The sequence below is a fragment of the Lichenostomus cassidix genome, chromosome 11 (assembly GCF_008360975.1).
Source record: "Lichenostomus cassidix isolate B80296 chromosome 11, HeHo_3.0, whole genome shotgun sequence".
Classification (NCBI taxonomy): Eukaryota; Metazoa; Chordata; class Aves; order Passeriformes; family Meliphagidae; genus Lichenostomus; species Lichenostomus cassidix.
Window position 1 is genome coordinate 8,884,526 of NC_139492.1, and position 14,721 is coordinate 8,899,246.

Sequence of the window (14,721 nt, forward strand, 5' to 3'; positions counted from 1 at the left end):
GGTCATATTATGAAGAAAAACTAACCAGGCTGAAAGTACTCCTGCATGCTCTGGGAAAAAACTCCTCTCTCCCTAAAAATAAAAGCATGACCATTGCATTTGTAAAGAACATCATCTGCACAGGGGCCTTGAGTAACTCTTTGTGTTGGAAATAAAACACCCCAGACAGAGAGCAAGTGCAGGGCACAGAAGCAGAATTTACAATCGACATGACAGTGACTTACTCCCACAGAAATATTCATCTTACCATATGTAGCCAATATTGTTTAAGTTCAAGGGAAACTCCCTTAAAAAGAGCCTGAGATTCAACTGAATTACTGTGGATAAAGCAACTGCACATGCATGAGGAGTGGTATTTCCACTCACACTCCAGGTTCAGGCTCTGAGAGGTGCTGGGAACAGGCTTTGTACCTCCCTATTTCCACTGCAGTGGGGATGGCATTATGTAACCCACTGTAAGTATAATGAGCAAACAGCGAGCAAGAGGATGGGAAGAAATGGAAAATACAGTTTGTTTCCTTTCCAGTACAACATTTCTGTAATCTTCCAAATTGTATCAACTGCTCCTGGACTTGTTTCCCATTTCAGCAAATTTCCAATACAAGCAGGAGAGTTGGCATCAAGAAACTCCCTGGAACAGCCAGTCCAGCTGTGTGCCCAAGGCCTCATTCCTGTTCCTGTTAAGAGAAGATGCCAAGGAGAACTTGCAGCTACTCACATTCCCACTTCAAACATTCCTGTTCAACAGAGATGACTTAGATTAGTCATAACTCCCAAGAAAGATGTATTTTTGGTTAGCTTAGACATGGTGCAAAAAGATCTATGTTATTTTCAGTCCTTTAGCAGCTCTGCCTTTTGCCTTCAGAAATATGTAGCAGCTTCTAAAGAAGACACATTAGTTAAATCACTAATTTATTATTTAAACATGTTATTTATGTATATGAAATTTTAAAAGTTTAAAATATTCTAGAAGTCAGCTCAAAAATTTTTGGTGCTCTGTAATTCTTTCTAGCTACATTTGCACTTGATTATTTCAGAATCCTATTTTTTCCCACCTGCCACGTGACAATTACTGTTCCATTAACTCAGAGAATTAGTTATTTGGCAAAGCTTCATTAAGCTTATGTGTGAGGGAAAGTGGCTGCAAATTGGTGCCACGAATGAAGGACTCTTCTGAAGAGGATAAAGCCCACAACTCACATCTCAAATCTGCATTTCATTCTGCACAACAGTTTTTATTTGTGCCCATTAATGAAGGGGAAAAGGACTGTGATTAATAGCATTAATTATATCAAAGTGAAGGAACACGGTATAGTGCCATGGTAGGGTCTTTTTGTTTTTTTTAAAAAGCCTCAGACAGTTTATTGGACTCCATCCAATTGCTGCATTAACATTTTACAGCAGAATCTCAGCATGTGGAAAATGTTTAGGTTACCCTCCTGCCTTAAATGGCACAGCTTTAACGTTATCTAAACAAATTCATGAGCAGCACTAGACATTTCTTTCATACATCTTGGGGTAACTGCAGATACTGGACAACTGATCAAGGACAAGAAAATCTAACCACTGAAAACTCTAGGTGTTCTTTTACTGGGTCAGAAAGCAGCCATTCCCCTTTTCTGTGCAATGCTGAGGTCCAAAAGCTTCCCTCCACCACAGCTGCCCCTTCACTGCCAGGCACAGCACACACCAGTTGGCTTGGGACAGCAAAGCAGCTTAAATTACCAAAGCGAAATGCATCTGCATCAGAAATACCAAAAAGGAGAATCGCAGAGGTTAATTCAGGGAACCCTCATTTTCTCACACAAAGCAAGCTCCTCAAGAGGAGAAAAGAGTAAAAATTGTGCTTCAAAGCAGTTTCACAATCAGAGCTGCTGCTCCTTCTACCATCTGTTACCACCATATCAGCTCTTTGGAAAACAAGTTGAGCTTTGCACACAAAGCAAAGGTTGCTAGGTTTCCTTTAAGCAATGAATAATAACATGTTCTCTGCACAATTACTGTACTCCCTGAGAAAAGCCTTCATTTTCAGAGAATTTGAAAAGTAAATCTGTTAATAACCTGAGGAATTAATTAAACACAAGTTCTTCCAGAAATTTAGCAAAATCCACATGGCATTTTTTTTCTTTTGATTTTGAAGAATTCTATTAACTGTTCAAACTTCCCACATCAGACTGTAGTTTTGCATTATGTTCACATACTGTGTTTTAACTAAGAATTCTTGTTTTTGCTAAAATTGACTCTGGTGGCAGATGCCAAAAACCAGAATAGTTTCCTACTAGGAACAGAAGGAAGAACAATCTTCTACACAACATGCTCCTGTCTCTCCCTGTCTCACTGGGAGGAAGAAGCCTCCAAAACCTCTCTCCTCAGTTAACAGCCATTTTGAGAATGATGCCTCTTTCACTCACCTCCTGACTCTGACTGTGCATCTACATCTCTTGGATAGCTTAGATTTACATTACAGTTGCAACTACTACCATTTAAGGATAAGAGAGGCAAAATTTGTCAGCAGAAGTGAGTTTTTATTAGATTGATACACATGGTGAGTTTGTCCATATTGGAGAAAAATGGACAAACTCATCAGGTCAAGTTAAGGATGCTTTCCACTGTTGCACTACTGTCCAAAACTTACACAGCATCCCTGGCAGAGCATAGCTAAGGCTCCACACTAAATCCCCTGTCTCAAGAAGGATGCTGACATTTTAAAATCTTCTGGTAAATTACAGACAGGTGATGCATTACACAATTTCTGCTCAGCACTCATTGACACCTTTTAAACTCGATTTGACAATGCTGATTTGCAAAATCAACATCCACTTTCTGAAAAGGATGTGTGTTTTACAGCTCCCTTTAAATCCATCCAAACCACGGTGCATCAACATTATGTGTGTGTCAAACCAGCAGCTGCAGAGGAGCTGAGACTACTGCAATCTGCACCACACTACAGACAGAGCTGTCCAAGGCAGCTTTTCAGTGCCAGTCACCAGCACAGAGTCTCTGCCAGTCCCACTTCCCACCTCTATCTGCTGCAGAGCAGCAGCAGAGACAATGGGAGTTATAAAACCTACAAGTGACTCAAGGGCTCTTCTCTTCAGCATTTTAAATTAATGTGAAATGCAACACTAGAACAGAGTCACGGCAGGGTCTCCCAAGGGCCCAGACTGTCAAAGTATGAAAATGGATTGGATGATTTATATATTTGCTAACTTCTCCTCTGAGTCTTTAGTGGCAACTAGGAACAATGGTTTAACACTTCAGACATGAAACTGTCACTTGGATGTGACATTTTCCCCCTTCATATAAGCTATTTTTTTTGTGACTGTGTTTCTCTTATGTCCCAGTGAGACCCTCAGATTGGAGACAGAAATACTGGTGGAGTATGAAGAGTTCCAAGTGCTAAATGCAAATAAGTCCTCCAGCTTTGCAGAAAGTAGACTTCACCCAATACTACTCACAACTACGTCATCCTCAGGTCTTCATCCTGACCTGGAAAGCATCAGCCTATACAGATGGAAAAGCCAGTCTGATCTCTGTCAGGAAAATAGCAGCAGCAGCAGCACCTTTTGTGGCAGACATCCTTAGGAGAACAGAGGCAGACTTCCTTTGCACAGGTCTCCAGATAGCTGCTAGGTAGCATGAAACAGTGCTAAAAGCCTCTGTAATTGACTTCCAACTTGGCTCCTTGGTTGTGACACCCTAGGTGTTAAGCCACAATCAAATCACTTTACCTTCCTGTACTTTAGTTTCTCCTTTTATTAAGCAGATATTGACCTTTCTTCATTATGCACTCTGAGACACAGGAATGAAAAGCAGTAGGTAAGAGCTGATTGTTATTACAGCTACTAATAATAATCCTTGAGCTCTGTAAGTCTCTCAGGTAAAATAATTTTGTATGTCTAAGCAAATCTCTCAAATCCTTCCAAATCTCTACCTGAACTTTACAATCTAGATAGTGAAGACACAGCAGGGAAGATGAGGGCAATGGAAAATAATTTCTTATTCACTGGAAACAGAACCCATTCTGAAACTAAAAAATGCACAAAGCACTTGTACAAGGGCAAAAGGGATCTGGTTTGTGACTGAGTTCCCCAAAGCAGTTTTGCCTTTTTCAAAATATTTCAACTTCCTTTAAATATTTCATTCTGAGACCTTTAATTTATCTCCTTAACAGTTACATTTGTAGTAAGGAGACAATCAGACTTGTTGAACAAGAATCAGATTCTTTCTCTGAAAGACTGGCTGGTATTATACACATTCAACATTCTGTAAGAGCCAGTAAAAGTCCCAGCAGGAAGCAGGGAGATGAGCACTCTGGGAATGGCAGAGTGCTGGCCAGAACAACAGCTGCCAACCAGAGCTCTGATACCCTCTGCCAGCTCCCTGCTACCCATTGCAGTGATTCTCACTGACTTCAAAAATAAACCAGGCTTCCAGGCTTTTATTTATTGTATGCAGTTTTTGTCTCTGGAGTCCCCACTCACTCAGCTGCTGATTAAGCAACACATCAAGAAAAACAGCCCCTAAACCTACTTTATTTCAAAGACAAAATTAAGTAATTATTATTACATTATGTTGTTGTCATCAAAGAAATGACCTATGTACAACTGGTCATTTAATGTACAGTTAAGACAAAGTAAATTCATGTCAAGATAGACTTAACTCAGAATGAAAAATATTTTAGGTATGAAGAACAGTACATCATAATGACACAGACAGGAGGAAGAATAGTCTTATGGCTGAGCAGAATTTTGTTATATTTAAGAGAAATGAGTTGTCTTTGGAACCTCATAATAATTGGTCTCTATTCCCTGCTCAACTGTAACATTATTTAACAAGTTGGATCCATAATTAAGTTCATCATCCCAGTGGAATATTGAAAAGAGGCTTAATTTTCTGCAAGAGAAATGGAGACATTGCAGCCTGCCTAGCAGGGTGGCAAATCAATGACTCAGCAATGGGCAGTTAAAAACAGATTGGTTATAATCTCTTAATCCCCAATATATGCATATGTTCAAGGGTAGTCCTTGTGACCCCAGGAATATTTATACTACACATCCATGTTCCTTTTTAGCTTGCAGCAATTTATGATGAAAAAAAATAAATTGTTGCTGTTTATAAGCACGTAAGAGTGCACCCTAGAAAGCTTAGACTCTGTTTTTGGAAACCTATATTCAAATAGGGATTGGCTTTTGCTTATGTCAAATGGACATGAAATACCAAACTATTATCAGAACTAAAAATCTAATATTTGGGATTTTTTTGCAGAAGCTACAATACCAAAAGTTTTTGCTTTGTTTAAGAACTACACACAGGGAGTACAAAGCCCCCCACTGATCTTTATTCACAATCCATATTTTTAATGGCTGTTAATGGCTTTTGTTGAGGACTTGTGATGAGAAAGTACATATAATTTGAGCATCTGATGTACTTTGCCAATATTAGAAAAGAAGTTCAGGTTTTAGTTAGTGAAACCCATTCCAAACTGTGATTAAAGCACAGAATCTGAAATTCAATGTTCTGGAGATTTTCAGATCTTTCTAAGTTTGGGTCTACAGACTTGGATGTCTGGCAAAATGTTTTGATTCTTGATAAAATTAGAAGAGCCCACTTTCCAAATTAGAAAGAGCTCAGCCATATTCTCCCAAGAATCAAGCATGAACAGCCACTAGTCTTGAAAAAGCAAATCATTGCATACAGACTTTTATTTCTGCTTTTCATGATTTACAGACATATAACCCCAGGCTTTCTGTTCTCTCTACCATTAGTTAATTTAAGTAAACTGTGTTAATAAAGCAAAAAAGCTCTGTGCTCCCCAGTGTCCCAGGCACGTTTGTCTTGTTTATTCTTCTTCATATCTCTCCTTACTAATTCTTTTGCAGCCAAGAGAGAGGAGTAGCCATACATTTCACTGCAATTATTTCAGTTTTGTTTTACTGACATTTAGACTTTTGATTGTCTTTTGACTGCCAGACAAATACACAAGCAAAAGCTTGTTTCCAACAGTAATTCCCATTGTACTGTATTCACATTAAGCTTAGAATGAATGCATTTTATTACAGAGATTTCTGTAAAGAAAGAAACTAAAATATTATGAAAACTACTTCAACTTCTAATTCTTGAAATTATACTTGAGTTTTACCTCCAGAAGTCCCTCATTATTTCATGCACATCCAGCATTTTAACACACTATTTAGGCCACAAAACCCATATAGGTTATAGCAATAACCCATTAGGTTCTATCAGGAAATCTAAGTCTGAATATTACCTCTGAGTTCTGACAGAAATGAGAAAATAATGTAACTTTATAACAGCACATAGATAGAGTCAATATTCACAGCTTCAAAAAGGCTCTTACCTTGAGAAACAAGGCTCCCTTGGAAGCCAAGGAGTCCATTCCTCTTCCATTGGGGTAACAGTGATAGGCAGCATCCATAACAGGATAGCGGCTGGCAAAAAGTAGACCACTGTTCACAAACTTAAAGCTACAGCAGCCATGGCAGCTGTAGACCCCAACATCATAGACAATGTATTCAAAATAGTGATGGAGCTGCTCTTTCAATTTCTCCGCAGCTCTTTTGTCAAACACTTCCTGCAAGCACAGAAAGTCCAGGTTGGCAGGGAAGAAAGCAGAGATCTCATGATCAAAGGTCTCATCTGTGTGTTTCTTTTTCCGCACTGAAGTCTTCTTCATGACTGAAGCTTTGTAGAGGAGCTTGTTGTTGACAGTGCTTTGGTCCACTGTTCCATCTCCAACACGCACTTTGACTAGGGACTCTCGTGAGGCAGAGTAGCTGTCTAAACTCCCAGAATCTCCTTCCTTCTGCTTGTGGTTTGGTGTTTTTGAGATCTCGGCATCACCTTCCAGTGAGGGCTCTGTTGGGCCACTGGCACGAGCCTGGCCATTGACGGTGTCTGTTTCTGTGTCTGACATGTGGCCGTTCTCCTCGCCATTGATACGGACGATGCAAGTGTTTTCTTCTCCCTCATGTGGCTCTCCACTTCCACCTTTATCTTCTCTGCTCTCCTCGCCGTTGTTCGAGCCACAGTTGTCTCCTTTATACTCCATTGATGTTGTCCTTTTGATGCCAGCATTAACAGTACGATTATCTCCACCCTGGGGGGAGACCAGGCTGCTGAAACTTGCTGCGCTGATGGATGTGTTGGTAGGAGAATCTATGTATATTTTAATCTGTGGCCTGCTCGCCCCATTTCGGATCCTCCTGCCAATCTCTTTCGCCCTGGCCTGTGTATTGAAAACATTATTAAATCTTGCCAGAGAATCGGGCAGCAGGCAGACATTGGCACTGCCAAAGCAGAAGCTTTTCCCACTCCCTGCAGCCTTCCATTCAGTGAGCAGTGTGGCTCCGTTGGCATGGTTCTTGTCTTTCAGTCTGGAGTAGATGTAGGGCCTTCTGGCCGACTGGAGCGGGGACCAGAGCAAGAAGCCAATCAGAGCAAAAGGAAGAGAGGCTACCAAGAGGGCCAAGTAGATGGGAGTGGTAATAATGATGCAGAGGGCATGAAAATAGCATGGGTCGTCTGCTCTTTGACGTTTCTCATAGGTGGTTGGAACAAATGAGCCCACGAGCCTGTCTGCTAGCCAGTAACATGGGAAAATCAGGCCCCAGGAAAAAGAATGCAGAACTGACAGAAAGCTGTTGGGAAATGGAGAAGTGTATAAAACCATTGCAACTCAATTATGACAACACTTCAGGGCCTACTACATGATGTCACTGGGTCAAGCATCCATAAGAACACTGGGAGAGGGCTGGGGGGGAAAAAGATCTGGTCAGGAGTTTGGGTTTTTTTCCAGTGAGAGTCAATAACAAAACCTTAAGAGCACCATTTCACTGTGTTGGAGTAAAAATGAAACAAGGCCACTGTTTTCGTTTGGCTTTTTGGCATCTATATTTGTCAAAGGATGTCATTGTTCACTGGGGGCTGCCATCACGAAACTCTCCAGGGGCAAAACAGAAATCTGTAGAAACAGAACACAAAACATATTGGAAGTTTAAGTAACAGTTATTGGAAGAAAAAATGAATCTGCTTTAAAGTCTTATTACATATAGTGAATACTTGAGCAAAATATACATTAATCATAATTAACATTACTGGTTTTAAATTCCACTTTTCAGCTTTGAAGGCCATACTAATCAAACATAAATAACAGTTTCACATCTTTCCTCTGTCGATCATGTCTTTCAAAAGTTGTCTGACCACTTGGGAAATTCTGACCTGAGGCACTTAGTAAATGTCATGATTAACCAAAGACATTGAGTTGTTAGGGGCCTGATCTTATAAAAAGAAAAACCTAGTAAGATCATGACAGGGCCTTGTTAGAAAAACTGACTAGAGATAGAAATCAAATTTTAAAATAGAATGAGAAAAATCAGTTTGGATGGGGACAAAATTATAATTTTTTTCAAAAGCAAAACAAAGTAGCTAATACACAAATCATATAGGAAAGGAAGAGTCAGAAAGTGCCCCAAACCTGACTAAAAATAAAAAGGGGAGTCAGGAGGGAGAACGATAGAAGAAAAAGGAACTACTTTCCTGCCACTGCTCACCTGCACCTTTTGCCAACACCAGGCAGTCAGTTACATTTAAGGGAACACAGGTTCTTCTGTAGCTTTTCCCTGATGGAACTATTTAGATGGAAATTGGAAAGGTTGGATTAAGGGAGGGTTTGGGAGTTTTTTGTTTTGTTTCAATTATTAGCTTAGCATAACTTTGCCAATCTTATGCAACTTGTTTGAATTCAAAGAAATAAGGGACAAGTCAAGTGCCAAATAACAAATGCTTGGCATTTACTCATTGCCAAAGGCATTTTGGGATGTTGATAACAGGGGGGAGCCTGGCAGATTTGTTTTCCTGAATGATTTTTAGGATTCTTCAGTAAAAATGCTCAAAAGAGACAGCATCTACATATCAGATAGAAAAAAAATAACCTAAAACCTATCCAATTATGTAATTACTATTCAAAAAGAAAAAATACTAAAGAAGTTATTCTGTTCTACTGGATTCTTAAAATGCTTTATAAAAGCCCTATTTACATAATCACTCAGCAGACCAGAAAGATTCTTGTTTACAGCAGTGCCAAGGGTAAACAGAACATTATGGTTGGGATCTGTGAAGTGAGGATGGACTGCAAACCTTATATTCCAATTTTCATGCTGACAACCTCCCTGGTGAAAGGTGTAGTAGTGTTGCAGACTATAAGGTCAATTTGACTTTTACTATTTTAAAATAACACACCAGAAAAAATTCAGAAACACAATGGATCCATAAAAAATTGCCTAATTAGGTCTTCTATAGGTGTTTTCTTGAGTACATGATGACAGGATGTTACAACTCCCTGGGGAACAAGACATCAAGTGACAGTTTTGTAGATAAAGCAGTCAGTGCCTGTTTGGTGATGTGCTGGAAAAAAAAAATCAATTCAACAAAACTCTTGGCAGTTCTGTTATGGAGTGCAGTGTCAATAATCTACAAGATAAATCTACAAGATAAAGCTGTCCAGCAAACCATGAAATACCCAACTAAAATAGCTTCACAAAAGCAATTATCCAGATTATGGGGACATACTATGTAAAAGGAATTAATGCTTACTGTAGATCCAACATACTATCATGTGTATTTGTAAAAATGCAAGAAATATGAATGCAATCACAAATCCTTTCATGGGGTAAGATGGCACAGCACGTTATCAAGAAAATTGGTTTGGAATGAGGTTTGTTTCAACAACTTTTAGCAAGAATGTGATTCTTTGTAAACACTAATGGTTGAATGATGGTTCAAGGCCATACTGGAGACTGCTACACTTCCTCTGCCTTCAAAAGGGAGAGTATCTTTCAAAATCAGGAGTTTTTAACCAGGTGCCAGCTGCATTCCTCACTGCCAGCCTCCTGAAAGGAGGAGGCAATAAGGATTTAAGTACACACTTGTATTCCATGCATTTTATTCCATGAACTCTAATAGAACTCTCACAACTCATGACACAGAAGTACAAAAACTCTGGTACAACAGCAAGTTTTAAACTGTGATAGCTGAAAAAAAGGGAAGAAGGAATCATTAGCTGGATTTAAATTTTTGCATATTGCAGACAGAAGACATCGACACATCAAGGTCCTGATTAAAAACACTCTTCTTGCAAGGAAATTATTATCCTGATTTATTAAACTTGCAGATGAAGGCAATCCCAAACTTGCTAAAGCTCTCTTACAGACTCACTGGCACACAGACAAACAGGAACTAAGTTTCCTGTTCCTTGCTAGAAAATCCTATGCATGCTGGTGCCTCAAAGCCACCCAAAAAAAGAGAATTAAGAGGGTCATGAGAGACAGATTTTATCTCAACAAGATCTTAAAGGGTGAGGGAAGGCACCATGTGAGTCAACAGGAACTTGGAAAACATGACGTCAGTAACATCTCTCCTAATGCAATGGTTTAGATGGAGCCTAAAGCTAAAGTGCCTAATTCCTTGTGATGAAGGGTATTACTTGGTAATCCAATGCTTTATTCATAGGGGTTTGAGAGATTAAGGGAGAATTTAAGATATTGCAATGAAACAGATATTTTTGTATGCTACAAAGACGTAAACTGCAGTCTTGTTTGGTTGTTTTTATTACTTTGTGTTTGAAGGCTAAAAATAGACTTTATTTAATTTTTTTTATGGTGGCAGTATAGAACATCTCAACTTTAGTGATAACAAGACATCAGGAAGAAAGGTTTCAAAGATTTTTATGATTATAATTATGCCCAGAAGTATGCTAGAGACATCATAGATCAAAAGAGATGTTTCTAACTCCAGCATCACTTGCAAACTAAATAAAGGACAATACAAGTCAACAAGTGATAAGAGAAACAGAAGAAAAACAACAAATGTTGCAATAATAAGGTTAAGAGGACAGTCTAGAAATGGTCAGAAAAGTTTTAACTTCCTTTTGCTTAGAAACTAAAATACACTTTCACATTCAGACAACTCAAATTTCTTCAAAGTTGATAATAATATCAACTGTATTTTTAAAAATACAAGTAAATCACTGGCAGAACAGTTATTTCTTTAAAATCAGAATGAAACTACTGAAGTGACTAATTGATTTGCAAAGTTACCCTGTGGGTAACTTCACATAATAATTTACATATATTCATCACAACTAGTTTTTCTTGAATCCTGACAATTGGTCTGCAGTGAAAATTGCAGCTATATTTATCCAAAAATGGATTCTAGAAAAGCAATTTATTTAGGCTGTGTTTTTTGTTACCTTGATTTCCTTACTGTTACTGTAATTTGAAGCAGAGAAAAAGTTCTTCCAAAAATGCTCCCACAATATCATGTGAAACAGCAAAAATCAGTGAAATGAAGATCGGCGGTAACTGAGGGAATTCTCACTCAGGCTCTCATGTCATTCAGGCTTTTAGACAAACCACAACTTTATTTTTGCTTCCCTCATTGCTCTCATCTGGATTTCCTCCTAGACAGATTTCATAAAATCTTCTTTCCTTTATTCAGTGTTTTTCCCCTGATTATTCTTATACACGCTTTTAATTAGAGTCTAGTTCAACAGCCAACTAACCTTCTGGAAAAAAAATCTACTCCAAAAGTCCAAAACACATGAACTGCTTTCCATGCTTGATTACCTGACTGTAATTACAGAGATGCTGCCATCTCAAGGGGTCAGTGGCTCTAATGAAGATGTTTTCTTGCTCCCTTGTGATCACTTCATAGCCTGATGTTTTAACTGAAATCCTGTCTTCCTGGCTGGGACTCATTCCATGAAGGAGTTCACAATGCAGGCTAAGAGAACTGAAGCAGAACTTGCTGGCTCACCTTAACTTCCCCTTGAATCAATAACAATTCACAGCTTATGAAAACCTTTGTAAAAACTTAGTAAAAACATAGATTCTCTTTGGTATGAGAAGCTGAATTGGGTGAATCACTGATAGTGATGAATAAAGCAGAACCCATTCAAACGAAGGATTTGGAAGGAGGAGAAGGGAAGGAGGAAAATGTTTTTGCAGACTTGCCATTGCAATGTTCCTTTACCAGTTTCTGCCTAAACTCTCTCCCTTCTTTCTAAAGAAGGTAATCCAATACTGCCAGGCTGCTCTGCAGCTTGTCTCTTCTGTCCATAGGCTGCCATAAGGCAAGAAGTCAGTATAAACAGGATGTCTAACTTAATTGAACTCACCTGTAAAAACCAAAATATTAACAAGTGTGAATTTACAAGTGTCACTGAATACCAGTGATGTCAGCAGTCAAGCACATGTCTGCAGAAAAAAAATCCAACCACCCCCACAAGCTCAGGGAGCTGCTCAAGCCTCTGGCATCTTTAGGGAGTAGACTTGTGATGGTGCAACCTCTGCTCAAAATGAGGAGGTATAAAGCACTTGGGCTAAATTTTCGAAAGGAGTCCTTGGAATCTCAGTGATGCCTCTGAATTTCTGTAAAAGCTGTACACTGAAGGAGTCATGGTGTTGTTATTAGCCACAGCCTGGGCAGTTGAAGGGAACTGAAGCAGGGCTAGGAGTCCATTGGTCACTCAGTGCTGGAGCCCATCCTGGTGGAGCTGGATCAGCAGTGACCAAGGTACCTCTGGTCACCAAAAGGACAGTGGGAGTGGGAGTCATCCCCTTCAGCTGACAAAACATTGGCTGCAGCTGCAGAGAAACTGGGCTGACCTGGTGCCCTATGTACCTCCTCACCCCAAATGGGAGCTTTTCTCTCAGAACACTGAAAATTTGTTCATGATCACACTGCAAAACTTGCTCTGAGCTTTACAGTTACGTGGGCCATGGCAACAGATTCTCACTTCCAAAAGCAAATCATCTGAATTTGGTAGTCCCAGATCGCATTCCTAGGCCAAAAACCATACCCACACACCTTCTGCTACCTAAATAAATTGGATTATATTTTAAACTTAATTTAAAAAATATAAATTAAATTATGTTAATGTATAGAAACACAGGTTAAAAAATATCGAAACAATTATAACCCATTGAAAAGCATTAAAAACATGACAATTGTCCCTTTTTTCTTTCAAAGTGGATGAAAAACTGAAGCTGAATACATTATCACAGAAAATAACCAGCTTTCACATTCCTGCAAGCAACACTGAGTCCACCCTGACACAACAGATTACACTTGCTTAAAACTTACTTCCAGAGTCATAAGTGCAGAAGAGACACATCACGTCTTTCAAGGTTTATTCTTTACTTTACCCACCCAAACTGCACTCCCAACAATGAATGAATGCTGTGTTTACACGCCAGCTGTACTAATTGCTCCCTGGAGGTCCCAAACCCAGAAAAGTTCAATCCAACTCCAAATTCTAAAGCATACCTCCAAAGCTTTGTGCATTCTGTTACTGACTGTGAGTTCACCAGTCCCAGCCTGTGAACATCAGCTAACTAATCAAACACAAGCCATGTGGGAACTTTTTACAAGGGCATTTAGTTCTACTTCACTGGAGGGCATGAAGACTCATCTAAAAATCTGGACTCCATAAACCTTCTTCAATTATTTTTATTTCGGTGGAAATAGAAGCAAACTGACAGTTTCTGTTGTATTTTAGAGGGGCCAATGCCACGAATGCCTCTAAAAATATCATGGTTATGCAAACTAAGTAACAACAACCAATGTCAGTTCTGATCTGCAAGGACATTACTTTAAAACATAAATTTGAGTGCATTGTTTGAGTAACTACTTCAGAATTCATAAAAAAGATACTAATCAGCAGAACTGTCTCTTCTTGTACAGGAGACAATCATATATTTCCAAATTATCAATTCCTATTTATGGTCTTGGAAACTGGTAAGAAGTCGAATCAATAGCATATGGATGGCTGAAAATCACACCAACTACAGAGAGATCTAGGTTTTTGGAAAAGCTTTGCTATCAGGCAAGATTTAGACAAAAAAAATAGTTCATCTGACCACTTGGTGATCTCACTCAGCACCTGGAAAGCTAAACACTGTCTCTTTGGAGACCTTATTTGGTGAACTTCAGTAGTGAGACAACTGCAGCCTACAAAAGTAAGAATCTGTGACACTAAGCTCTGTTTATACAATAGAAACAAAATGGGCTCTATTTACAAAATCACCTTTTAGTGTGCTTTAGCCTCGTATTTTACAGGAGCTGGAGTAATTCAATAATGGCTAAATAAATCTGATCTTTGTAGATGGTTTGTTTAACAAAACCCAGTGAGATGGAACAATATTGGCTTTAGGTGCACAAGACAGAAGTGGAGATAAAATTTTTCCTACTCATCTTTCACCATCTAAATTCTACAGAGGCCTGACTACAGCCATGCCTTGTCCATAAATTGTCAAGGGGGCACAGACTCCCTGTAAAATGAAAAGCTGTACTTTCTCAAGCAGCACTTTGAGCCTCCAGGCTTCTGGTTAGTCCAAGACAGCTCAATAGAAGTATTAAGTAATCACTTTTCCCCGGAGTGGATATTTTTATACTGTTGAAACTGTTCTTAAAGGTGCCAAAGAAAAGTTACCTTAACCTACAGTAAATCCAAGACAAATTCCTGCCAATAAATATCTGTTCCTTTATAAAAAATGCTTACCTGCAACTCTCAAAATACTTCATAAAGGAAATTAAAATGCAGTGTGACTGAATTAAAACACAGCTACCCTTAGAAGGAAAATTAAAGTACATTTATTCATGTTCTACTTATGGAAAATTGGAAAAGCAGAGCATTTATAACTT

General features: G+C 39.0%; 1 protein-coding gene across 3 annotated transcripts in view; it reads right to left on the bottom strand.

The window, feature by feature from the left end:
• SMPD3 (sphingomyelin phosphodiesterase 3) overlaps nt 1-14,721 on the bottom strand; it is a 98,873-nt gene that overhangs the window by 26,081 nt on the left and 58,071 nt on the right. For 2 of the 3 annotated variants that reach the window (XM_085071799.1, XM_085071801.1), the window contains exon 2: nt 6,359-7,981. In XM_085071799.1, the coding sequence (XP_084927925.1) occupies nt 6,359-7,690 (1,332 nt within the window). In that variant the 5' untranslated portion in view covers nt 7,691-7,981. Of the gene's footprint in view, nt 1-6,358; nt 7,982-11,642; nt 11,814-14,721 lie in introns of those variants that run through there. The other variant, XM_085071800.1, reaches the window with a different exon arrangement.